At 46.8% G+C, this 27,774-nt stretch overlaps 1 protein-coding gene across 4 annotated transcripts in view; it reads right to left on the bottom strand.

The window, feature by feature from the left end:
• Positions 1-393: 393 nt before the first annotated feature.
• TECPR2 (tectonin beta-propeller repeat containing 2) overlaps positions 394-27,774 on the bottom strand; it is a 54,931-nt gene continuing 27,550 nt past the window's right edge. For 2 of the 4 annotated variants that reach the window (XM_053369681.1, XM_053369596.1), the window contains 7 exons: positions 26,548-26,788; positions 25,607-25,696; positions 20,271-20,504; positions 14,598-14,746; positions 3,918-4,059; positions 3,541-3,690; positions 394-1,354 (listed from right to left, as the gene is read on the bottom strand). In XM_053369681.1, coding sequence (XP_053225656.1) covers positions 1,203-1,354; positions 3,541-3,690; positions 3,918-4,059; positions 14,598-14,746; positions 20,271-20,504; positions 25,607-25,696; positions 26,548-26,788 — 1,158 coding nt within the window. In that variant the 3' untranslated portion in view covers positions 394-1,202. Of the gene's footprint in view, positions 1,355-3,540; positions 3,691-3,917; positions 4,060-14,597; positions 14,747-20,270; positions 20,505-25,606; positions 25,697-26,547; positions 26,789-27,774 lie in introns of those variants that run through there. The other 2 variants (XM_053369757.1, XM_053369823.1) reach the window with 2 other exon arrangements.

Here is a 27,774-nt window from a genome sequence, read left to right on the forward strand (position 1 = left end):
AGGCTTTCCCATCCAAGCCATTGGAATCAAGCTCTCTCCTAGAGTTTTAGGTTGCTTTGTTTTTTTTAACTCCATGAAATATACCGTATTTCCCCATGTATAAGACTAGGTTCCCCCCCCCAAAAAATAATGTCAAAAATTAGGGGGCGTCTTATACACGGCTACATCTCCCCCCATTTTCTTAAATCTGAGCCCCCCAAAATAGGATGTGTCTTATACATGGGGGTGTCTTATAGATGGAAAAATACGGTAATTTGCAGTGATTAGTAAATTATCCAGCACTTCTGCTGTAAACATCTCAAGTATAAGACATTGCAAGATACAGCTAATATAGCTTTTTTTAAAAAGGACCATTCTGAAGACAAAACCTAACCAATACCAGAGACTCTCTCGTGAGATGCAATTTCTTTATTTTCGTTTTGTTTCGTGATACAAAAGTGGAAATTCAGAGTCTCCTCTGGTTACAGTTCAGTCAGGCCAAGCATGGATCTCAATGGGCACCCACAGCCCGCCCCCTTCATATTACAAGCTTGCTTTTCAATGTTCTGCCTAATCCTCTCATGGCTATCTATGAAACAAAAGCCATTAGTGTCCCGGTTTTAGGCATAAGAGGAGCCAATGTCTGCACAAAGCCTGGGATGAACCCAAACTTTTCAGCAAGGTATGAAATTAGTAACCGAAGAGCGAAGGTTCAGTGGAACCCTGGAAGTTACGACAAAAATGGTCCCAAGAGGTTTTCACCTCAATTGCCAAACTGTGCCTTGCCGAGTTGACTTTCTACTGAGAAAGGTTCTCTCGTTCTGAAATGTAACTGTCTTCCACATTGCACCCATTTCCCCCTACGTGGTGTAAAAGTACAAGGACATTAAAAAATGCATTTCTGCTGTTCAGCCTATGTAACAGACGTCCTCCCCAATGTCGTACAGATATTAATTTGCATGCTAGAGCAACATTTGTTTTGCTGCTAACGAGGTTAAATCGATAAGTATTTTTAAACGGTACAGCTACGGCAAAGACTTCTTAAAGCCACGTTGCCCATCTCGCCCAAGAGATACAGAAACAAGACACCTCACTACACGGTTTGGGGGATATTTGACAAAGTCAGTGTTTTATATATCAAAGTGCTAATTGTTGTCAGACGCTGGCCCAACTCTCCCACGTGCATGTCCATGCTGTTTCAGCGCTCCAGGTCCTGGGGAGCCTCATATTACCTCCCATTCGTCTTCGTCTGAGTGGAACGACATGGAAGCGTCGCTATGCTTCTGCAACGTGTGAGAATGGCGGAAGGTCTTAGTGAGGCGCTGAAGGAGGCAGCCTGAAGGACCGACGGCCCACAGTTCATCTAGAGGAGTAGCTGAGGAAGAAAAAAGTTGCCAGGTTCAATTTTAGCAGGCCAACAAACAGGCTGTTAGCTAAGGAGCCCATCCCATCCTGTACTACAACTCCCAAAAGCACTGCCTGCTTTGCATTGCTGTGTCTCCTGTGCTAAAGATCCCGTTTGAAGCCTAACAGGTTCAACAGTTCAGCTGAAGGCAGGGGGTGGGGAGTTGTTTGACAGTATCGCTGCAACTTAAAGGTACCCCTGCCCGTACGGGCCAGTCTTGACAGACTCTAGGGTTGTGCGCTCATCTCACTCTAGAGGCCAGGAGCCAGCGCTGTCCGCAGACACTTCCGGGTCACGTGGCCAGCGTGACAAAGCTGCTCTGGGGAGGCAGCGCAGCGCAGCACACACGGAAACGCCGTTTACCTTCCCGCTAGTAAGCGGTCCCTATTTATCTACTTGCACCTGGGGGTGCTTTCGAACTGCTAGGTTGGCAGGCGCTGGGACCGAGCAACGGGAGCGCACCCCGCCGCGGGGATTCGAACCGCCGACCATGCGATCGGCAAGTCCTAGGCGCTGAGGTTTTACCCACAGCGCCACCCGCATCGCTGCAACTATTCCTACTTAAATGCCACACGGAGGAAGGGCCAAAACAGACCTGATTAAACTGCCCACGAGAAGAGCGCGCCTACCACCTGATTTTTAATCCCGTATGTGTGGCAAGCACACCTATGAAAGCAGTGCCCAAAGGGACATTGGATGCTTCACCACTGAAGAGCCGGGTGCCCGGCTCTAGATCAATTCCTTTCCACCTACTTTCTAGTAAGCTCTCCGCAAGGCTGTCTGTGGAAACCCTTAGAAGTCGAATGGAATCCGTTCCGCAAGAAAAATTGATGGACTATGCAGAAATGGCAAAACTGACATATAAGCTACGGGACAAGTATAACTGTGACTTTAAGGATGAATGGGAACCTTTCACAAAGTATCTGAAGACGCAACAAAGCGAACTGGACTCCTTGGCAGGTTTTGAATAAACATTCACAATTTTTTTACTGATAATAATCAGCTAAACAGATTGAGGATCTATACAACTTTGTAACATGCAGAAAACAGCATTATTGGAGAAACCAAAGACTGGAACTGAGGGAAGTTCTGTGGGGGAGAGGGGGAGGGAGGGAAAATAGGGGGAAAATAAGGATATGTTTTTGGATAATATGTCTTGTTATAACTTTGAATAAAAAAAATTTAAAAAGAAAAAAGAAAAAAAAGAATGGAATCCGTTCCGGAAGTCCATTCGTCTTCCAAAACGTTTGGAAACCAAAGTGCGGCTTCCGATTGGCTGCAGGAAGCTCCTACAACCAATCGGAAAACGCTGAAGCCCTGTCAGATGTTCGGCTTCCAAAAATAGTTCGCAAACCATAACAGTCACTTCCGGGTTTGCGGCGTTTGGGAGCCAAAATGTTTGAGAACCAAGCTGTTCGAAAACCAAGGTATGACTGTATTCATCCAATGTTCTCTTTAAGAAGAGGACATTCAACACTTTGAAAACAACAACATAGAACTGTAGAGTTGGAAAGAGGGACGCTGAGGGTGATCTACACCAACCCTCTGCAATGCAGAAATCTTTTGCCCAACATGGGGCTTGAACCCATGACCGAGATGAAGTGTTGCATGCTCCACCCACTGAGCAATCCAGCTATTAATTATGATCCTGCTCAGACCAGCATGCTTCATGTTTCAAGTACAGTGGGCGCTCGGGTTGTGAACATGATCCATGCGGGAGGCACATTTACAGCCCGCAGCGTTCGCAACCCACAGAGCCGTGTCTGCATGCGCGGGTTGCAATTCGGTGCTTTGGGTTTGGTGCGCCACCCGAAAACACGCAACCTGAAGCGTCTGTAACCTGAGGTATGACTGTACAGTGGTACCTCGGGTTACATACGCTTCAGGTTACAGATTCCGCTAACCCAGAAATAGTACCTCAGGATAAGAACTTTGTTTCAGGATGAGAACAGAAATTGTGCTCCAGCGGCGCAGTGGCAGCAGGAGGCCCCATTAGCTAAAGTGGTGCTTCAGGTTAAGAACAGTTTCAGGTTAAGAGTGGACCTCCGGAATGAATTAAGTACGTAACCAGAGGTACTAGTGTACTGGATGCAATTCTCACTACAAGCCCCGCAAGAGCATGTATATATATAAAAAGAGAATGAAACACAACTCGCCTGTCAAACAAGTAACATTCCCTGGAATCTTCTTCCAGTAATCTCCTGCGGGGTTTTTATCCGTGATGCCGTACCGACGTGCTATGTCGCCATTCGGACAACGTGCCCAAACAGTCCTTGTACTTATCGCCAGCTGGCATGCCTGAAGCCCTGAAGCCAAAGGATAAGTTTGGTCAAAGTAGAGAAGAGCGAATACAAAAGCAAAATACAGTGTCAGTAAAGGGAAATGCAAAAAGAAGGCAGGGAGGAGGAGGAGGAACAGCGACACACCGCTTCTCCCTTTTCCTCTGCTTCTAATTTCATGGGGGAAAGGGACGTTACACATTTCCCAATGGCATTTCAACAGCAACCAAATGATGAAGGCAAAATCTTCTCACCTGGAACCTGTTCCCAATCTGTGCCTACAGGCATCTCCTCTGTAATCCCCGTGCGAACATGGACGTTCCATTTGTTGTCGATCGCCCACAGGCTCTGATCGTTGGGACTTGAGAACACACTAACCAAGTTGACTCCAACTGGCTGCAAAAGATAATACAACGGTCAATGTCATCCTCTGCCGTTTGATACAAACCCTCTCTAATGGATTGGCACTGACTGAGAAGTGGGAAATTAAATTAAAGATGAACTGCTGGAAGGAGTGGAGAGAAAGTGCTGGATGTATATTGGCAGTCAAAAGAGCCTCAGAAAAAGTAGCATTATTGTTATTTATTGCAGAAAGCAAACTCAAAGCAAATTACGATAGATAACTTTCCATTTGATTGCCTCTGGGAAGGCAAAAAACACCCGTAAAATGCAGGCTCAATATCACTTTCTCCAAAAACCCAAAGTAACTAATGATATTTATGTAATGCTTCTGTTTTAAAATCTGAACTCGGTGCCAAATTTCCGTTAAGTTCAACAGGAAGCAAATCTGTCATGGAAAGAGAAATATGGTAGGGAGAGACTCCATGTCATACTGTTCTTACAAAGAGATTCTCTTCTCTCCGTCTCTTGTTCTCTGACACACACACATTTCATTTTTCATGACTGCATCCTCCAGAAGTTTCCCATCGTGTTTCAATTTAAATATCAAATAATGCAGAATACATCCAAATATGATACATGCGCACAAGCCCTTGCTATTTGCAGTGTCAATGCCTTTTGCTTCTTTTGGCTCCCTATTATTTCTACATTATAGAATACGTAGGCATTGTGCTCTGGAGTAAAAAGCTGCCTATCTGAATTATCGCCATTCTGCAAAACTCGATCTACACTCTGTATCTTAGCCTTTAGCGAAATTATGGCTACCGGGAGAATGGATGCTGAGTGTATTAGGAGCCAAAGAATCTCATCCCCTTTCCAGTCAGAATCTGATCACAGCGATTGGGATGAAAAACTCTCCTCCAGCTCAAACTGGCAAGTGACCCAAAGACCCCTTCCCCTGTGCTGTGTGATCTGAACTACAGTGGTGCCCCGCAAGACGAATGCCTCGCAAGACGGAAAACCCGCTAGACGAAAGGGTTTTCCGTTTTTGAGTTGCTTCGCAAGACGATTTTCCCTATGGGCTTGCTTCACAAGACGAAAACGTCTTGCAAGTCTTGCGTTCCCCCCCGCTTCCCCCCTTTTTCTAAGCCGCTAAGCCTTTAATAGCCGCTAAGCTGCTAAACCGCTAATAGCGCTAATCCGCTTAGCCGCTAATAGGGTTGCTTCGCAAGACGAAAAAACCGCTAGACGAAGAGAATCGCGGAACGGATTCTTTTCGTCTTGCGAGGCACCACTGTACAAGATCAGTGTGCAACTAAGTTTTTGGGTGTGTGATCTCTATCTCTCTTTGCACAAAGCAAGATCTTGCCTGTGCCCCGCTTCTTTGCACTGCCACGACGGCGGCAGCGTGCGAGTCATCCTGAATTCTGCCCTTGCCCTAGGGACCCCTCCCAGGGCAACATCAGGCTTTCAGCCCGAGGGCCCCATGCCCTAATAGGGAACCCTCCTGGGGATACATGCCGTTGCAGGTGGCACTCGGGGAGATGAGAAGGGGGTGGGTGATGAAGGGAGATTATTACCTTTGTACAAGAGGCATCACCTCTTGTACAAAAGCAGAGACATCACCTTGCCAACAAAGGTCCATATAGTTAAAGCCATGGTTTTCCCAGTAGTGATGTATGGAAGTGAGAGCTGGACCATAAAGCAGGCTGATCGCTGAAGAATTGATGCTTTGGAATTATGGTGCTGGAGGAGACTCTTGAGAGTCCCATGGACTGCAAGAAGATCAAACCGATCCATTCTTAAGGAAATCAGCCCTGAGTGCTCACTGGAAGGACAGATCGTGAAGCTGAGGCTCCAATACTTTGGCCACCTCATGAGAAGAGAAGACTCCCTGGAAAAGACCCTGATGTTGGGAAAGATGGAGGGCACAAGGAGAAGGGGACGACAGAGGACGAGATGGTTGGACAGTGTTCTTGAAGCTACCAGCATGAGTTTGACCAAACTGCGGGAGGCAGTGGAAGACAGGAGTGCCTGGCGTGCTCTGGTCCATGGGGTCACGAAGAGTCGGACACGACTAAATGACTAAACAACAGCAACAACAAGAGGCTAAATTCCAGACACCCAAAAGCCTGAGGTTTCTACCAAAATACGCAAAATACTCTCCAGCCTCTACGCAGGCAAGCAAGAAGCATTATTTGGAGTCCAAGGACACATTAGAACCAGGTAAAAACATTCAAGGTGGGAGCAGAGCAGAAGCCATGAGGGGATGGCCTGGGGAGAGGGTGTGCTTATGGAGAGTGCCAAGGGCCAGATTGAGAGCCTGCAGGGCCGCACATTCAGCCTCTGGCTCTCCACCCTAGTTTTAGCTATCGATGAGGTTTAAATGTCTGGATGACTATGCATTGGGGATGAGGTGGAAGACAGGTGTCAGGCCACTCTTGGCCCTGTGTTATGATGTCTGGGTCCTGAACACAGACTGTTGATCTAGCACACCATGCTCTGGTCTACAGACGACAAGAAAATAGGAGGGAAATTATCATGTTCTCTAAAAAAAGCAAACATTTATAAATGAAGCCTCTGCTGCTGAATCGTGAGAAGGATCGCTGTGTGTGTCAACAACGGCTACTGCAAATGTCACCGATGCCAACTTCTTTTAAGGGCCATTTGAGCATTGCAGGTGAAATGTTAGCCAGCTCTTTGAAGTTTTTGACGTTACCAGTATCTTATGCGGAACACATCGTTTCTTATCACTTTGAAGCACCCACAGTAAGCTGGACAGGCAGATAGCAAGCACGTTGCTGCACATAGGAAGTCGAGCAGGAGAGTTTTGTATGAGGCTCTTCAGAGTCCCACACCCACACAATGCCTCCCCCAGTCTTGTGTAACTGCACGGTTGAGTATGAGCTGTGAAATGCCTTCCGAACACCAACAGAAACAATAACAAACATGAAGGAATAGCTGTTGGGTATTGCAAGGGATCTTTTACTCATTACACATTAGCAGCCAACTTAGGAGATTTTTCTTTATGGGTCAAACAGTTACTTTTATGTTTTGTCCTCCTTCCTCTGTCCCCCCCCCCACTCCAAATCACATATTCCCCACATGCATGTTGGCCAGTAATATGGAATGCAAGCCAGACTCTTTTTTTAAATCCAAGGCTGAATTTTAAGACTCCGGTTATGTGGTTGCTGAATCTTAGCCCTGCAGCAAAGTCAAGCACCGTGCCGCTCTTTGCCAATGGTTTAGGCATCTGACGAACTAGGCTTTAGTTCGCAAAAGCCACAAAAAAACCTGCTAGCTTTTAAATGCACCAGATGCTGTTGCTTAGACTATAAACCTATTGCATTTATGGAAAAAAAATACTTGTATACTGCATCATAAAAAATATCAAAGCGGTTCACAAGCATTACACACACACACACACACACACCGCGGACAAAATTTAAGGTAGCGGATCATCAGCTAACTATTACAGGAAATAGTTTCTTAATTGTCTGCGTAAGCCTGGCGGCACAGAAAACGTTCCCCCGCAAATATGTGAAAGTTTAGGCAGAAAACACCTGCTGAATCTCTGCTGGACGAGCATCCCATAGGACTGGGCCGATGAGACTAAAGGCTCTGTTTCATGGTGATGTCAAACGAGCCTCATCAACTTGGAGGATAAAGGGTGGAACTGAACACTGCGCTCCTGCTGTTCCACCTGTGCAAGCATTGCAGATTATTTATTATTATTATTATTATTATTATTATTATTATTATTATTATTATTACTACAGTGGATGCTCGGGTTGTGAACGTGATCTGTGCAGGAGGCACGTTTGCAACCCTCAGCGTCGTGTCTGTGCACGCGTGGGTTGTGATTCGGCGCTTCTGCGCATGCACAAAGCGCAATTTAGTGCTTCTGCGCATGTGCGAGTGCCGAAACCCGGAAGTAACCCGTTCCGGTACTTTCGGGTTTTGGTGTGTCCGTAACCCGAAAAGGCGCAACCTGAAGCTCCAGTAATCCAAGGTATGACTGTATTATTAAATGTGTGTCCCAGTGGCACAATGGGTCAGTGCATCTGGCTGCTAACCAGAAAGTTGGTGCTTTGAGTCCACCCAGGGACGGCTGTGGGGAGGATTCCTGCATTGCAGGGGGTTGGACTAGAAGACCCCTGGGGTTCCCTTCCAACAAGTCTATGGTTCTATGTATACCAGGGGTCAGCAAGGTTTACCTCGCCTGGGCCAGTTCACTCCAGCGGAGATCCCTCCGTGGGCTGGAGTGCGCACATGCACACGATTTCTGGCATCTGCGCAGAATCAATTTCCGGTGCTATGGAAGCGAGTCCCCATGCTGCGCTGGTTTAGAACAGAATGCGGGGACTTGCCAAGCGGGCGGCTTGTGGGCCAGTTAAATGACCCCTGTGGGCTGCTTGTGGCCCATGGGCCTTAGGTTGCTACCCCTGATGTATACCACCCTTCGTTCGAAGAACACAGGGCGGTTTGCAACAGAAAAATGAGATGACAAAATATATAATATAGAAACACCCCCCGCCCCGCCAACCATATTATTCTGGGAGAACCAGGGCATGCATGGGGGGCAGGAGAAGGTAGGGGAGCCCTGTTGTGCAATCAGATGTCCTTGCACAGGCAAATCCTGCCCGTAAGTGTTCAGAAACAGTACTTTTATCACTCCAAACTCAGGATAATTATTTAGAAATCCTTTCCAGCCTTTAATAAGCCATTCGTGCATCCCCAACACACATGTTATGAAAAGAAGACTTGAAAGATAAAAAGGGAAGTGAGCAAAAATGAGAGAGAGAAAGAAGGAATGAAAAAGCAATCAAATGTGGGTGGCACAAGCAAGATGAGCTAGCCCTTCATCCAAAGGCTCCTCGTCTCAAAGAGACCACCAAACAGGGGCTGCACTGGGAATCACTCGAGGCAGGATGCGTGAGCAGGGCCCATCGCTCACCTTTATCCTGCAATCTCATTTTACAAGCTTCGTTCCCAAAAGTACAACTGGGCGCCTGGAGGAAAATTTAGTGCTGCAAGTTTGAACATGTGCTTAGGCAGACACGTGGGTGTCCTCTGAAAACCCTTAAACAGATCCACACTCTGCTCTGCTGCATGCACCTTCTCCTGTGCCCACTCCACTCTATTAAAATAATATTTTTAAAGCCCATATATTCCTTGACCTAAAGGCAATTATTAATTATTATTATTGGAAGTATTTTTACCCTGCTCTCCAGATGAAAAGGTCTCCAGAAAGGGGTTACAATGATCATTAACAAGATGATGGCTCAGTCGGTAGAGCACGAGACTCTTAATTTTTCAGGGTTGTGGGTTCGAGCCCTATGCTGGGCAAAAGATTCCTGCATTGCAGGGGTTGGACTAGATGGCCCTCGGGGGTCCCTTCCAACTCTACAATTCTGCGATTCCATGCTCCTTGTGCAATACAGAAGACATGGCACAAAAGGAGAAAGTGACTGGGAGGAAGGAGGGGAAAACAGCAACACCCAGGCACTCCTGCTTTCTGGCAAGGAAGAACGAAGCAAGCTCTCTGCAGCTGCTCCATTTCTGGGCAATTGATAGGGCTAGGCCGCGGCAGGGACTGGCAGGGACGCGGGTGGCACTGTGGGTTAAACCACAGAGCCTAGGACTTGCCGATCAGAAGGTTGGTGGTTCGAATCCCCGCAACAGGGTGAGCTCCCGTTGCTCGGTCCCTGCTCCTGCCAACCTAGCAGTTTGAAAGCATGTCAAAGTGCAAGTAGATAAATAGGTACTGCTCTGGCGGGAAACGGCGTTTCCATGTGATGCTCTGGTTCGCCAGAAGCGGCTGACCTGGAAGCTGTATGCTGGCACCCCCAGCCAGTAAAGCAAGATGAGCGCCGCAATCCCAGAGTCGCCTGCGACTGGACCTAAGGTGAGGGGTCCCTTTACCCTTTTATGTTATGCTCTAACAGTTCAATATTCATGTGATTACTCCTCAAATTTTTATTGCACTCCTTTCTAGCGAGGGTGCTTCCATCCCATCTCCTTTGCATCCTCACAGCAACCTTGCGAGGGCGGGCTGGGCAAGAAAGATAGCGACTGGATCAAAGTTATGCCAGTAACCTTTGTGGCCTAGTGTGAATTTGAACAGGGGTCTTTCATCCACTAAACCATACTGGCTCTAAATAGAGTTCACTTTCTCACTCCTTTTGTAGATATGGCTTTTTTTGGTACAGGGTGAGGAGCTAAAATACCTGTCAACTGTCTACTCTAGTAGGTACTGATGGGATGTTTCATCATCAGAGTCATGGCACAGAATCCCCCAATGCCTTAAGAAATTCCAAATGCAAGAGGCCCACATGAGTCACCTTGCTCACTCACACTCCAGTTTAGTTAAGCATCTCTCCTGGATCCCCTTTCAAGCTGCTGCTGTTTATTTACAGCAGTGTTTACATTCCCTGTGTCATCTGAGATAAAGATCAAGAACACCTGAGAATTGGAAAGAGTGGATCACCCATCAGCTGTTCCCTTTTCTCTTACTTGAGCCACCACCTCCCGCCTCCTGCACCTGAGGCACAGTAGGAAACGAAAAAAGCTACAAAAAACATATTCCAACACCAAAATTAGGATAAACCGCCCACCCTGCATGAACAAGGCAACACTTGTTTTATTATCTTGCCTCTCTCTCTTTAAAGCCGGAGTCAGTCTTAGCTTTCAGCAGGATGGAGCAAGAGAAGCTAATTGTGAATTAAGTTGTTTATTATTTCATTTTTACCATCATGGGAAGTAATAGTTAGATGTGCTGCCTAGGCACCAAAACGCAGTGGGCTTTCTTTCTATGCAAGTCGCCTAGGGTCCTTCACGTCGAAGGCAATGCATAAAACAACAACAACAACAACAACAACAACAACAATAACAACAACAACAGATATCCACATGAGCCCTTGATAAAACAGGGATGAGTCATTGAAGAACAGTTTTACAGATGCATGTCTCTCTCTTGCCATACTAAATAGTGCACATTTTCTGACTTAAGCACAGCACTGAGAGACAAGCGGGGTGTCAGGGAAGAGTTAGAGTTAGAAGATTCCAGTTTCCCAGAGGGAGAAAGCATTCCCCAAGGGGGGGAGGAGAGCAGTGAATTGAAGAGAAGGGAGCAAGAGGAACAACAGGGAGGGACCGGCTGTTCCCAGGAAAGGCAAGGGTTCAGTTCTAGCTCAGATTCGGAGGAGGGGAGATACAAGCCAGCTCTAGCCAGGAGGTTAGAAAAAAGAGCGGGAAAACGAAGGGAAAGGCGCCTTCGCCATTTTGAGAGTGGCTGGTCTTGGAGAAGCAGAGCTCAGAAGGTATCTGAAAGAAGTGACTCTGAGGAATAATATTTAAGAACCGTTTATAAGAATGTTTTGTTAATACGCAATAAAAAGTTTTATAAAAGAACAAGAAGCATTTGTGTGGTGATCTGAAGACGACCAGTCCTGACACGGGGGCGGAAATTATCGGATGCAAAGATAAATCAATCTAAGGATGTTCTTGGAAGGAAAGTCTTCAGGAGACCCTCTCCCACCGTCCCACCTGGAGGAGCTCTGAGGGAGGGATCCAGGTAGCTGCAGGAATTGGAAACTTCTGCAAACTTCCCTCAGGTTAAACTCAGAACCCAAGGCCATAAAAGTGAAGAAACACATTCAAAAACATGAAACGACCATATCATGGAAGCATCATTAGACACCTTTAGGCGCCAGGTGAAAACGTTCCTCTTCAACCAGGCCTTTGGCTGATTGACATTCAATGCCCTTTTAAATGTGTTCCGGGAGGGGAGAGGGTTATTGGTTTGATTATATTCTTTTTTTATCATGCATTTTGTGCTTTTTGTATTGCAATTTTATGCTGTGATCATCAGGATCAGACATCCCATTAAAATGCACTGGGAACTAAACACAATCATATACTAACATCATCAGAATCAGATCACCCAGTGCATTTTTTCCCCTGATGAATATGATGGTGATTATTATTATTATTACTCCTACTACTCTCCCCATCTATTATGGCTACAGATTACTAGAATTGCTAAAGGAATAAAACAAAAAGAACTTCATTCTACCCAACAAGAGTGTGCTGTAAATACACCCCCCCAGACCCCTAATATTTATAAGTTGAACAAAATCTGATTTACATAGTAAAAGTATAGAAATGCCATTGTGATGAATGAAAACAAAGAGACAATGGATTTACTTCTGGGATGCTCAAATGCCGGAGCAGAGAACAGACTTTTTCTCAAACCTGACAAGAGATTTAAAAGTGCACTTCTCACAGAGCAAAAGGGCATTCTGACAGCTTGTTTGTATACTGTTAGAAGTCCAGAGCAGAACAGGCTATGTTTTGATAAACAACTGTTCCCTATTTTAATAGCTCCCCGGCCTGTCATTTTGCTGACCGCTGATCTCGGCTCAGCAAACAGAAAAACAGGATGGTAAACAGCCGATCTGCTTTCACATGAGAGGGGTCGGGAGTCATCCCACAAGCTGCGGAGAGAACACGATGAAAGGAGCATGTGCACATTTATCAGTTATAAGCCAGCATTTAAAGCCAAGGCTCAGATTCACAAGGAGAGGTAAGGTCTAGTTACTCAAATCGCCGGCGAAAATCCAAGAAAGGCGATGTTATTTTAGGCGACAGATTTATGATCCGTATCAACCCTGACAGAAGTCGTGTTGCCCTAGAATTTTGGAGTGTTACACAAGCGGTGCAGCTAAAGATGAAAATTCAGCCACTTGCAGGCAAATTTCATGACTCACGAGTTCTGAGGAACAGCAAATTATTCTGTCTGGCTGAAGGATCAGGCTGTCCTGCCTCACTGATGGCAGAGGCTGTATTCTGAGAGCAGGGTTGTACCTGAAGCCACTGAAAGCCTTGGCAACACCCCTCTGTCTCACCCTCCCTTCCTGCTCTGTGCCATTCCTTCTTTTGCCCATTGCTGTGAACAAGATGTAACGTAACCTCCTAGGTCAAGTAAGTGAAGTGCAGCCCAAATGACATTAACTGGGGTTCTGCAAAGCTTGCTGAATGACTTGCTAAGAAGACACTCGCCTGCTAACATCTGTTGGCCGAAAGCTAGATTTGAGCTGGGCTTTGGGGCGTTAGGCGATATGAAGTTGCACTTTTTTACATTTTCTTATACCCATTTGGGCTAATGAACTGGAATTCTCCCAGATGCTATTACGTAACCAAGAGATTACTTCTCTGGAAGGTTGGGGGCGGGGAATAGCCCAAATTTTTTGCTTTTTGAGATCAACTGCATTAGGCTTGCATTGCTGATGTTTGGCAAGAAAGGAAGAATTTCCAGTTTTTTTGGGGGGGGGAATGGGATATCAAGACAGGAGGAGAAACCAGGTTGGAAAAGATTATTAGTATCAAGTTCACCTCCAGCTACAAAAGTCCAGTTTCCCCCCATTAAAGGCTACCCCACCGTCCACTTCAAAAACAGATGCAGGAATTCAGCTAGGATCTATGCTGGAAAGACAGAATGGTGCTCTGACCATGCACACCAGGGTTCATTCTGGCATCTCAATCTTCTACTAAATATTACCAAGTCTATGACAGCCTTAAGTCCATAGCTGAGCCCTCCCTCCTGCCCCACAGCACTCCCAGACCTGAGAATCTTCACTTGCCGCCACTGAACAATTGGGATCTTTTCATGTCAGAAGGCCTAAAGATTAGTGGCTGAATTAAAAACAAGATCAACATCGTGACATAATATATTAAAATGTAGCTTATTCAGTTGACAACCAAGCACAGTATGTACAAAATACAAATCCTATTTTGTCAGTGCTGTAATACATTCATTTCTGATTTCTTCATCTTCTCTTGTATTTTTCTGTCTGACGTATTCCTTAGAAGAGTGACATGAAATAATCTTCTAAGTGTCTAATGAAGAAAGAAACTAGCACTGGTAGATGCTGGCACAGGCAGGATTCCTGGATATTCCCGTTTCGCCCGAAGGGGCTTCATCAGCCGTGCATAGTTCAGTACTGTATATAACAGCTACATGGAACTTATTTGTAACAGGTTCTCAGTCAAGGTAAAATACAAGATGAAGAAATTAGAAATGAATGTATTATGGCACTGACAAAATAGGATTTGTATTTTGTACATACAGTGGTACCTCGGGTTAAGTACTTAATTCATTCCCGAGGTCTTAACCTGAAACTGTTCTTAACCTGAAGCACCACTTTAGCTAATGGGGCCTCCCGCTGCCGCGGCGGCACGATTTCTGTTCTCATCCTGAAGCAAAGTTCTTAACCTGAGGTAATATTTCTGGGTTAGCAGAGTCTGTTACCTGAAGCGTATATAACCTGAAGCGTATATAACCTGAAGCGTATGTAACCCGAGGTACCACTGTACTGGACTTGGTTGTCAACTGAATAAGCTACATTTTAATATATTATGTCACAATGTTGATTTTGACACTATGAGAAGTTGTATCTAATTTTTCAGAAGTAGTTTCTAGCAAACAACTTTGCAGTTGTTACCATACAGCCTATTACGTTTACATGCTTTTACAGTTGGATATAGGCATTCTGATGGTTTTGAATTAAAAACAAGGCAACTTGTTTTTCTACCTGGATTGGTGGCTCAATCATGATCCATGCAGGCAGCATCAAACTGGGGTTCAGCGGCTGTGTCCCGACCCGGAAGTAGATTCCGCCACTGCTGTCACAGGCCCAGATGTGCTGTTTGCCACATGCCAAACTTTTAAGTTTCACAGCACCTAATTGAAAAAAGAGAGGAAGAGGGGCATCCAGTCATTCAACCAGCCATCTTCAGTTCTGATTTATGACGCTAGTTAGGGTCGAGCTACAAAGCTACTCTAATAATAAGAATAAGAATAAGAATAAGAATAAGAATAAGAATAAGAATAAGAATAATTTATTATTTATACCCCGCCCATCTGGCTGAGTTTCCCCAGCCACTCTGGGCGGCTCCCAATCAGTGTTAAAAACAGTACAGCATTACATATTAAAAACTTCCCTTAAGATGTCTTCTGAATGTCAGGTAATTATTTATCTCTTTGGCATCTGATGGGAGGGCGTCCCACAGGGCGGGTGCCACTACCGAGAAGGCCCTCTGTCTGGTTCCCTGTAGCCTCACTTCTCGCAATGAGGGAACCGCCAGAAGGCCCTCTGCGCTGGATCTCAGTGTCCGGGCTGAACGATGGGGGTGGAGACGCTCCTTCAGGTATACAGGACCGAGGCCGTTTAGGGCTTTAAAGGTCAGCACCAACACTTTGAATCGTGCTTGGAAACTCTGCGTTTCCCCCTTCGTTTCCCCCTAAATCAGCTTCAGGAGGAAGGGAGTCAGACCACGAAGACAGCGGTGCAAGGGGAGAGGGGAGGGCTGGAAACCCCTTCCCCCAATGCTGCCATTGCAATAAAAAAAATCAGAGTCTCTCATGGACACTTAAGACTACAAAGAAAAACGATGGGCGGTGAACTCTTTCCTTGGAGGTTCTTCTTAAGCAGAGGTTGCATGGCCACCTGTCATGCATGATCTAGTTGAGATTCCTGCACTGCAGGGGATTGGAATAGATGACCCTTGGGTCCCTTCCAACTCTACAGATTACCTCTCACTGGATGTATGTGAGAATATGGACCCTCTCAGCAGAAAATCCAGGCCTGAACTGCATGGCTGACATCTTGTGCGCCATCCAGGAAACGGACAGAACGAGTTGGACTTGTGCTTGCAAGATTTCAGACTTGTGACCCGCGTGCAGATGTTAGAGCCCTGCATTGACTTTTGCAGAGTCTGAGTGCAAGACGGGCAAGAAGGACCCACTGGCTCCCTCGCCCCCACCCCATATGTAGCCACTACTTGGGAGAATTCACCTGAACTGAATCATTTACACAAGAGAATACTATGTCTACCCTAAGGAGGGCACAGAACATTTCACTATGTTAGCAATGCAAAACAAATAGGACAGCTGGTTGGTGGCAGGTGCAATGTAAGATGTTGATTCTGCTTGTTTAGCGAGTCCTTTTCATCATCATAATAATAATTTATTATTTATACCCCGCCCATCTGGCTGGGTTTCCCCAGCCACTGTGGACGGCTTCCAACAAAGATTAAAAATACATTAAAATGTCACACATTAAAAACTTCCCTAAAGAGGGCTGCCTTCAGATGTCTTCTAAATGTCAGGTAGTTGTTTATCTCTTTGACATCTGATGGGAGGGCGCCACTACCGAGAAGGCCCTCTGCCTTGTTCCCTGTAGCTTTGCTTCTCGCAGTGAGGGAGCTGCCAGAAGGCCCTCAGCGCTGGACCTCAGTGTCCAGGCAGAACGATGGGGATGGATGCGATCCTTCAGATATACTGGACCAAGGCCGTTTACGGCTTTAAAGGTGAGCACCAACACTGAAGCTGGTTTGCGGGATAGCTCACTGGGTACAGCATAAGACTCTTATTTCCAGGATCGAGCCCCACAATGGCCCAAAAGATGTTCCTGCATTGCAGGAGATTGAACCAGATGACTCTTGTGGTCCCTTCTATGAAGTGCCTTAGGATAACAGGACACAGTGTAGTCCACAAATCACTGACATTTAAAACGATGATTTTCAAAGAGGAACAGGTGGGGGTGGGGGCGGGACCCTTCATGCAATGCGATTGGTCTAAACTAGAGATGCAACTTTTCACATGACCTCAAGTGAACTCTCCCAGGGAGCCAGTCGTGCTTACAGACCAGGTCTATAAATACATGTTAGCGCTTAACATTCCAAATGTTACTAGCAAACAGTGGCTGCCGAACTATGGAACAAGTATTTCAGAGTTAGCCTGCTTTCATTTCTAGTATGCAACGCAAGCAAGGAGCTCTTCTCCAAAAAAACGACTGTGCCATCAACAGGTTATTTTTATTTTCAGCCGTACGGCAGCATCATAACTTTGCTGCTTCCCCGAGGACTGAAATAGAAAAGTGTAAAGCTGTGAAGCAACTCTCTCAGGTCATTAGGCAGTCATCCATCAGCGAGAGCACTTGTTCCTAGAAACTTCAGCTATGCTATTTACACTGAAAAAGGCACTTCAAGGAAAAAGGGGGAAATCACCTACGGTTTATAAACCAAGGCCAACCTTATCATGTCTAGTGCTTCTGTATTTTGTAGCAGAAACACCTGGATGGGGGAGAAAGAGAAGTCTAAAAAACTGAGTTGCGTTAAGAACTAGATGGTGAAAGAAAATGGGAAGTTTAAATAATTATCTAGGGGATAAGGGTACATCAATAAAGACCTGGTTATGTTTAGAATGATACCGCATAGGGAAATGTTCCCTGATACCAAGATGAGGGATTCTATGGAATGCAGACAGAGAGAATTGTTAAGAATAATGATCTGTTGTGACCTTGACAGAAGCGTACCATAGACGAGCCTTCTTGTGTTTTGGCTCATTTCCACCCTTCCACCCTTTTTTTCTTCCTTCTCCTTTCCTTTTTCTTTTTTCTTTCCCATAATGGCTTATGTTCTATGCCATGTACTTTGATATTTTTTGTAGTTTTTTAGCCTTTTCCATTATTAAGGATTTTTCTTTTGTAATTTTGGTTGTTTATATTTATCTGTATCTGTTTAAAGCAAAATAAAATTTACTAAAAATAAAAAATAAAATACGAGCAAGGAACATGCCATTTTGCCACATAAGCCACAGGCAAATTTCCACCTCCCTTGTAGTTCTTTAAGGCACTTTAAAAGAATGCAATGGTAGTTTAACGTTCTCAAGTATCACAGAATTGGAAGCGGCATCCTGTTCTATGGGAGAGCAGCAATGACGTGGAGGGTTTTTTTTGCATCTCTTGTCAACGGTTTCGTTCTCACATCACAGCAAGACAAAGCATGGCTTCTTACTTCAGCCACACAAATGTGTGGGATCCCAGAGAACAGCTCACAGTCACTTTGATCTTCTATCTCTCTCTCTCTCTTTTTAAAAAATCCCATGTTAGGCTAAGCCAAGGTTGGGCTAAGGTTGATGTCTGAACTGAGGCTCATGGCAAAGGTCTCTCCTTTCTAACCATGAGCTGTAGTCAAGGATAAACTGTGACTACAACTCGATGTTTGGCCAACATGCGAAGCCAAACCCATGGCTTCTCTCTCTGAGTGCAAAAATGGAATCTGTGCTCTTCTCCTCAGAATGGCCGTGGCAGAATGCAGGTTTATCCCTAATGCAATTGTGGCTTTTAAAGAAGGCCTTCGCACCATAGGTGCGTGGCAGAAAAGAAAGAAAATATAAACTGAATTAAGTAATAGGTCTGTAGAGAGAGAAAGAAAGGATTCACTGAGGGGAAAAGCTATCGGGGGGGGGGGATATGTATCTGCATTGTTGGTCTTGTGGTATTCAAAAGAACTCAGCTCACTTCCTTCATGTACAGAACAAAGATAAAATCTCTCCAGTTGAGGGAAATGGCACCAGCTCTGTCCTGAGTTTGCAGTCTAGAAACTCCTGCATAAATGGGAGAAGCCCACATGTACAGTGGTACCTCAGGTTACATACACTTCAGGTTACATACACTTCAGGTTACAGACTCCGCTAACCCAGAAATAGTACCTTGGGTTAAGAACTTTGCTTCAGGATGAGAACAGAAATCGTCCTCCGGCGGCACGACGGCAGCAGGAGGCCCCATTAGCTAAAGTGGTGCTTCAGGTTAAGAACAGTTTCAGGTTAAGAACGGACCTCCGGAACGAATTAAGTACTTAACCCGAGGTACCACTGTACGTCAAAGAAAGAGACCACAGAGAAAATGGGGGGGGGGAGCGGCGGCTCAGAACTGTCCCAATGTTCCCTAGAGGTTGAAAGGGATACCAATATGCTAAGTGATAAAATGACAATTTGAAGCGGCTTTATTCAAAATGGGTTAAAACAACCAATGTGTTGAGCACCTGAATTCTCCTAGCTTATTCTCATATAGGTTCTTCTTGATTTCTATCTTTATTTTAGCACCGTTACATAAGACCTGCCCGGCTCAAAATAGCCGTGGGGTGGGGAAGAGAGTCATCAGCATAATTCTGCTGCTCCTCTGGGTCTGACATTCAGCAGCGCTATTTAAAATAAAGTCTTGTTACTCCTCCCGGCACAGACATCCTGGATCACGGTGGCTTTGGGCCTCAGTGGTTCAGCTGTTGGTTTTGATCTAGCTAAGCATCAGGGCTCTCTGAACAAGGGGTCACATATCACCTGCTCTGCATCGCTGGGCACTTATTAACATATGCAGCACAATCCGATATCCAAATGCGCACTTCTCTTATGTAACGTTTTCGGCTTATTTTCCTATTGCACCTTGGGTTTTCCCTCCTTTCTCCAAAGCTGATGCTAATTGCTCATCCAGAGAAACAAATCTTTCTGCTTGCTAGCACACTGTCAAAGCGAATCCCGCTTCATTTTTTGGAACTCCGGGATATGACAGGGCAGCTCTGATCACGTCAAATGCTATGCCTCAGAAATCTGCGCAAGAGACGTCTCAAAACCTATTGGTATGCTATTTTAAGCCTCTTATTTGCTAATGCCATTTCATCAGGTGTTACTTGCCTTGAGTTTGATTTCCAGTAGAATCTACATTTCAAGTAGAAGACTTTTTGCTTTCTTTTTAAAAAAAGATGAGCTCATCCAGTTTTCCCTTTAACACACCACAAGCATGCAAGATATTGGTGGGCAGGACACCTTCATATGGGAAGAAACCCTTTCCAGTTTTATCACAGCTGGAGAAGTGGGGCAGAGCCACAGGGAAGTGGCAGACATCCTGATCCTCTGTGGGCCAGGATAGCATTAATTCTTGATCTACCTTCATCCTGTAGGGCAGGGAATGGGAACCTCTGGCCTTCCATATACTGTTGCGACTACCAACTATCATCAGCTCCAGCCAGCATGGCCAAAGGTCAGGGATGATGTGAGGATCACAGGTTCCCCATCGCACCTGTGGGATGTCCACACAAGGATGCTCCCAAAGAGCACATCACACCTTGCTCTGATGGCACCTTTATTCTGCTTTTTTGAAAATCTGGATCATCTTTTCTTTCCATCAGCAAAAACCAGCCAAGTCAAAATGGCCCTGCAGTTCTCTGTCCTACCCTTTCTCTGAGATTAAGATGGCAAAGAATTCTATGAAGCCAAATCCATGTTTAATGCTTTATCCACAGGTGTCACGGGTCAGAGCAGGTTTGTGTTCAAATACTCACCAGGTATGCAGAGGAAATGCTCCCCGTCAGTCTGTGTTTAAGTTGGGAAATTTGCAGGTGACAAAGGAGCTCATAAGGAGTCTTACCTAACTGGGCAAGGTCCAGTCTGGTCCAGTGCATCCCTGTTGGGCAATTTGGCGAGAGTGTCCTTATGAAGACTCGTCCCAGGTGGTCCAGGCACCATATGGCATCCTGGCAGGCTGAATAGTATTCTATTTCATCATCAGGGGGTAGCTGAACAGTCGAAGGATGAAACTGCGGGTTTTGGTCGCTGACGCAAAAGAGATCCTTGCTGCTTTGGCACAACCACAGAAAGCTTCCTGTGGAAGGGACAACACTTTCATGGTTAAATCTGCTTTTCCAGAAGCCTTCGCCATTCAGTGTCTAAGTATCAGTATTCAAACCTAGACTGAATGTACAGTGGTGCCTCGCAAGATGAAATTAATTCGATCCGCGACCTTTTTCTTCTTGCGAGTCTTTTGTCTTGCGAAGCACGGTTTGCCATAGGAATGCATTGAAAACCAATTAATGCATTCCTATGGAAACCGCTTGCCGGGCTGGCGGTGCGGAGAAGGGCTTTTCTCCCCACCGCAAGCCTTCAGGACAGGTCCGGGAACAGAGGGGAAGGCGCACTGTGCTTCTCCTCTGTTCCCGGAGCTTGCGGGGCTTGCGGTGAGGAGAAGGGCTTTCCTCCCCACCGCCAACATTCAGAACAGCATTCTGAATGTTGGCAGTGGGAAGGAAAACCCTCCTCCCACCGCAAGTCTTCAGGACAGGTCCGGGAACAGAGGGGAAGGCGTGCAGCACTTCTCTGTTCCCGGGGCTTGCGGTGGGAGGAGGGTTTTTCCTCCCCACCGCCAACATTAAGAACAGCATTCTGAATGTTGGCGGTGGGAAGGAAAACCCTCCTCCCACCGCAAGTCTTCAGGACAGGTCCGGGAACAGAGGGGAAGGCGCGTTGCGCTTCTCCTCTGTCCCCGGGCCTGTTCTGAAGGCTGGCGGTCCACCGCCAGCCTTCAGAACAGCCATCCGAAGGCTGGCGCGGGGAGAAGGGCTCTCCGCCCCACCGCCAGCCTTCGGAACAGCCTTCCGAAGGCTGGCGGGGGGAGGAGGTCTCTCCGCCCCACCGCCAGCCTTCGGAACAGCCTTCCGAAGGCTGGCGGCGGGAGGAGGTCTCTCCGCCCCACCGCCAGCCTTCGGAGCAGCCTTCCGAAGGCTGGCGGCGGGAGGAGGTCTCTCCGCCCCACCGCCAGCCTTCGGAGCAGCCTTCCGAAGGCTGGCGGCGGGAGGAGGTCTCTCCGCCCCACCGCCAGCCTTCGGAGCAGCCTTCCGAAGGCTGGCGGGGGGTAGAAGGTCTCTCCGCCCCACCGCCAGCCTTCGGAGGAGGTCCGAGGACAGTGGGGAAAACGCGCTGCGCTTCCCCGCTGTCCCCGGAGATTTCCCTATGGGCTTTCGTCTTGCGAAGGAAGCCCACAGGGAAATTCGTCTGGCGAAGCACCTTGAAAAATGGAAAACTCTTTCTTTTTGCGAGTTTTCCGTCTTGCGAGGCATTCGTCTTGCAAGGTACCACTGTAGTAAATAATTACTATTACAGTGGTACCTCTGGTTGAGAACGGGATCCGTTCCGGACACCCGTTTGCAACATGAGCAGAACGCAATCCATGTCTGCGCGTGCTGCGATTTGCTGCTTCTGCGCATGTGCGCGACGTCATTTTGAGCATCTGTGCATGCGTGAGCGGCGAAACCCGGAAGTAACCCATTCAGTTACTTCTGGGTCGCCGCGGGACACAACCTGAAAAAACATAACCTGAACCGAACATAACAAGAGGTATGACTGTATTATTACTATTTCTACCGTGCGCTCAATAAACTTTGCATACATAAACCGCTTTAATGTTTTTTCAACAGTCAAACAGTATATAAATTTTACAGTATCTTGGCAAAACAGCCCTGTACGGGAGGGCTGCATTATCCCCATAATGCAGATGGGAAGGCTGAGGCTGAAAGATAGCTGCTTAGTAATGTAAGAGTCTTGCTGGATCATTCCAAAGGCCCATCCAAGTTCAGGAAGCCAAGAAGCAGACATAAAGAAATACCCTTTTGCTGCTGTACTGCTGCTCCCCAGTAACTGGTATTCAGAGACATGCCGCTTTTGATCCTGGAGGTAATGTAGAGCTACTACAGCTAGTACCACTGGCAGCCTTATTCTCCATGAATTTGTCCAACCTCCTTTTGAAGCCATCCAAGTTCGTGGCTATCACCGCATCTTGGGGTAGGGAGCTCCACAGTTTAAGTATGTCCTTGCTTCATTTCATGCTATACTTTTTACACAAGACCATTTACTGGAGGCGAGTTTTTTTTTATGTCTGGCAAATCAACACACACACAATGAGTTTTCCAGAGTTGCTCAGGGAGCTAATGCACCTGAAGGAGCATCTCCACCCCCATCGTTCAACCCGGACACTGAGGTCCAGCTCCGAGGGCCTTCTGGAGGCTCCCTCCCTGCGAGAAGTGAGGTTACAGGGAACCGGGCAGAGGGCCTTCTCGGTAGTGGCCACCAGATGTCAAGGAAATAAACAACTATCTGATGTTTAGAAGACATCTGAAAGCAGTCCTGTTTAGGGAAGTTTTTAATGTTTGATCTTTTATCGTGTTTTTTATATTCTGTTGGGAGACACTCTGGGGAAACCCAGCCAGATGGGCGTGGTATGTATGTATGTATGTATGTATAAATAAATATAATAAGGGATATGGGTGGCACTGTGGTCTAAACCACAGAGCCTAGGGCTTGCCATTCAGAAGGTTGGCGGTTTGAATCCCCGCAACAGGGTGAGCTCCCGTTGTTCGGTCCCTGCTCCTGCCCACCTAGCAGTTCGAAAGCACATCAAAATGCAAGTAGATAAATAGGTACCATTCCAGTGGGAAGGTAAACAGCGTTTCCTTGTGCTGCTCTGGTTTGCCAGAAGCGGCTTAGTCATGCTGGCCACATGACCCGGAAGCTGTCTGCGGACAAACGCCGGCTCCCTCGGCCTATAGAGTGAGATGAGCGCGCAACCACAGAGTTGTCCGCGACTAGACCTAACGGTCAGGGGTACCTTTACCTAATATAATAATAATAATAATAGTGCTTTGCATGCAGGAGATTCCTGGCATCTCTGGGCCAAGCACAGACTCCCTGCCTGGAACTCAGTGGAGAGGGTCACTGCCATGCTGTGTGACAATAGTGGGCTTGATTGTCTGATTCAGGAGAAGACAATTTCCTATGCTGCTTAATCAGCCAGGAACTCTTGGCATATCATCACTGCCCTCAAATAATCCTAACCCCTGGCTGAAATGAGTTAGGATGGGGAAGAAGTGCCTCTCCACTGATGGTTTAATAATGGCAGTACCCCTCTGGCCCCCACCCTAGACACCTGCGGCAGAAGCCCCTGCAACACCTGCAGAAAACCCTTTGGGTCCAGATCTACTGCTGCCTGTATTTCAGCCAGCAATAGCCAGTGCTAATTTCTGAAGCAATGCATTCTGGGCCTGGGCTGGAGGCAGCCTTGGATCCAAAAACTCTTTTGTTCCTGCGAAGAGAACCCGCAATTAGGCTCACTACCTCTGCCAGCTTGGAGCTGCTGTGAATAATCTCACCAATGCTCCATTGGTTTCAATAATGGGAGTGATGGAATTAAACACATGCTAATCATCAGGGCTGAAGGAAAAACACCCACGCCACATGCAACACAGCTCCTGCTCTGGCTGGTGCAAGCCAGCGAGGTTTGGGAAAGTGGTGGAACATCCCTCCTGCCCTTCTCTGTTCAGGATTACTCCATCACACGACCAAAAGAACTGTTAACAGTGCAGACAAGGCACCAGCTTAACCACAAAAGGAACATGGCAATGTGAAAATCAAAGATGCAGACATCGTTTGGCTTAAGTGAGCGCAATTAAAACCGTGTGTCTGTCTGTGTGTGTGAACCGAAAGTAGACCACACGCTTTTAATGCTTCATTTTTGTTAATTGTTTGTGAACCTTAAATCTTAACTGCCCACGTTAATGATTATTTATGGGGCTAGCTAAGTTGACCTGTGCTCTTTTTCCTACTTGTGCCGCAGTGAAGAGCAAAGGCTAAGCCATGGGGTTAGAATCCATTGTTCAGGTCTGCCCTTCCTTTCTGTCCAGTCAGCAGGCCCAGACGGGGGGGGGGCATATGGGCCACCTGGCCCGGGCCTCCGATTCCAAAGGGGGCCTCGGTCAGCATATTCACAATCGCAGGGGATGCACTGGGGTGAACACAGAGGCGTAAAGGCAGCGGTGGCAGTGGGCAGATTCCCTGGGGCCATGGCTGGCTGGCAGTGCAAGAGAAAAGCTTCCCTGGCGTCCAGGGCGGGGCCTGCGATTGGCTCCGCAGAGGAGTGCAGAACGGGCGCCGGGTGGGTGGAGGCAACCAAGGCTCCAGCAGCCAGCGCGCCGCGAACGTGATGGTGGACCATGTTTTTCATGCTGTTAAAAGTTGGTGAGTTTTTGTTTGAAATCTTGTTTCCAAAAATTAAAACCACACGTATCTTAAAGATGTGTTGGCTTTCTTATCGCAATGATAAACATAAACCACGATAAGGCGAAGTTGCTTGATTTTTCCTGCGTAATTCAAGAATTTGCAGAAAAGAAAGCTAGGAAAGCATTTTTAAATGTAAATACTTAAAATAATCCTTTTCCCTATGTATTTTGAAAAAGCACTATTGTATATCTATATTTTCCATTTTGTCTTTATATGCAGATATGGTTCAAGCCTTGAAATAAAATTATATGCCAGCATAACTTTTGTGGAAAAAATTTATATACTTATTTATAAGACTACAGTTATCCCCAGGGTAAAAAAAAGGGGGGGCACATTATCTACCTGGCCTGGGCCTCTGCCTGGCTCTGCAAGGCCCTGCCAGTCAGCGGCGCAGGAAGCCGATTGGGCGCCTGGGGCACATGCTCGGCGCCCAGGGGCGGGGCCAGCTGCCCACAGGGCGGGGCGAGCTGGGGCAGGACGCTCCACAGGCCTCCAAGGAGTCTGCCTGCCTCCTTCCACTCAGCCACACTACAGCTGAGGGGGAGGTGGCAGGTGGACCGTTTCGGCCAGTGGAGAGGTGGCGGGTGCCCAAGCAACCACGTCACTCCTAGGAGAGATGCGTGTGGCTCGGGCATGCTGCAGGCTCTGGGGTGAGTGCCGCCCGGCATTTTGTCACCCCCCCCAGTAGTGACCCCTGGGACGGACCGCCCCCACTGCACCCCCTTCCTCCACCCCTGTGTCCAGTACACATTAATGCCCTTAGAAAAACCTGCCAATATCAATGGATGGAGTATATTGATGCAAAGAGCTTGTTATCTTTCGCCGGTGTGTCAGAAAAAGCAGAATAAACTTGCAAGGCAGCCCCGGGACAGACGTTACCTTCTTTTGCTGGAGCTGCGGAAGCCAACGCAAACGCCCATTTTGTGGCCGAAGCAGTGCCGCGAGGCACGACGTTATTCCAATAAGTACCTGGAGAAGGAAGGAGGAATAGTCTTAGCATGGAAACAGCCAGCTTTCTCCCAAACTCTTCTGGTGCTCCTGAGATTCCTGCTTCAAGTTTTTATTCTAAACACCATGGAATTCTCATCTTAGACCCTTCCCTCCAAGGGAGGTGTGAGAGCGGGCCTTCTCAGGGATGGCCCCCTGTTTGTGGAATGCTCTGTGAGGCACACTTGGCATCACCATCACTATCTGTTTTTAGGTGCCAGGCAGAAACGTCTTTATTTGCTTTTGTAAGTTGCTCTGAGTTCACCTTTCTGAAAAAGAAGTGACTAATATTATTGGTCATATTATTATTAGTCAATATTATTATTTGTAATAATATTCTTCATCACCATCATCATCATCTATGCATTCATCTCTCTCATATAATGAAAATTGCTGTGGATATGGAGTAGAGTTTCCACTCACAGTGATGTTTCCAAAAATATGTATTACTCAGAATATGGTGTTAAATGATCCACTTCTGCTTTTGCCCACTTTGGAATGGCAGAATTACCAAAGAGGTTGACCACCGTTTCTCACAGAACTTTAGTGTTTGAAGGGACATTGAAGGTCCTCTAGTCAAACTCTCTGCAATGCAGGAATCATTCGCCCAATGTGGGGTTCAAACCCACAACCTTGAGATTAAGAGTCTCACGCTCTACTGACTGAGCTATCCCATTACAACGCAAGTACATGCTGCCATGGGAGGTTCTAGGGAGTCTTCCATTTCTAAGCAGTTGGCATGAATGAAGACACACTGTTGTGCTGCTAAATGTGGACAAACCGCCTGGCTTCGCCTTTTGCAAACAGAAGCCAGCAACCAAAAGCGTGCCTACCTATGAGGTTTCCCTTCGCTACGTGAAACTCGTTCTTCCCCGACGAGATCCAGACGCCGCCGCTGCTGACAGCGAGGAGACTTGGCTGACACTGAAGCGGCTGTGGCCAGAAAGCTGTGCGGAGTTTGTCTGCCACCTTCTCGACGGGGGCCTGAGCTGCTGTGGCTACTGTCTGGGTTGCCTGGATGATGGTCTGGAAAAGGCTGCTCTGGTCAAAGACTACATAATCCGTAATGCTTACCTGGGGGGGGGGGGGAAATGTATGAAAAGAACCAGGTCAGCGAAATAGAAAGATAAGACTGGATAATAGGCAAAATCCCAATGTATTATCAATGAGGTTTGTAAGTCTCTCTGATTTCAAGAGGAGAAAAATCCACATTTGAAATCAGTGGGAATAATAATAATAATAATAATAATAATAATAATAATATTTTATTTATACCCCACCCTCCCCAGCCAGAGCCGGGCTCAGGGCAGCTAACACCAGTAAAATTACAATAAAAACATAATAAGGGGACGACGACGACGAGAACACCAATTTAAAATACAGGTTAGAAATCAAATTCAAAATGTAGCCTCATTTTAATAGTAGCTCATAGATCAAAACCATAAGGGGAGGGAAACATAAGGGTCAGACTGAGTCCAAACCAAAGACCACCCTCACTTTGTCTGCATTGTGTCCAATAGAAACATAGGAAGCTGCCTACCTAGTGTTCTTCAATATCGGGTTCCTAGATGTTGGCGGACTACAACTCCCATCATCCCTGACCCACTGGGCTCAGGTGGCTGTGGAATATGGGAGTGCTAGTCTAAGAACATCTGGGGACCCAGGTTGAAGAACGCTGGTCTGCACTGACTGGTAACGGCTCTCCAGAGTTTCAGGCGGGGGTCGCTCCCAGCCCTATCTGGAAATGCAGAGGATTAAGCCCGGGACCTTCTACATGCAAAGCATAAAGGTAAAGGGACCCCTGACCATTAGGTCCAGTCGCAGACGACTTGGGGGTTGTGGCGCTCATCTCACTCTATAGGCCGAGGGAGCAGGCGTTTGTACACAGACAGACAGGCTAGCAGGACTAAGCCACTTCTGGCGAACCAGAACAGCGCATGGAAACACCATTTACCTTCCCACCGGAGTGGTACCTATTTATCTACTTGCACTTGACATGGTTTCGAACTGCTAGGTGGGCAGGAGCAGGGACTAAGCAACGGGAGCTCACCCCATCGCAG

The sequence above is a fragment of the Podarcis raffonei genome, chromosome 1 (assembly GCF_027172205.1).
Source record: "Podarcis raffonei isolate rPodRaf1 chromosome 1, rPodRaf1.pri, whole genome shotgun sequence".
In the NCBI taxonomy this organism is placed as follows: domain Eukaryota; kingdom Metazoa; phylum Chordata; class Lepidosauria; order Squamata; family Lacertidae; genus Podarcis; species Podarcis raffonei.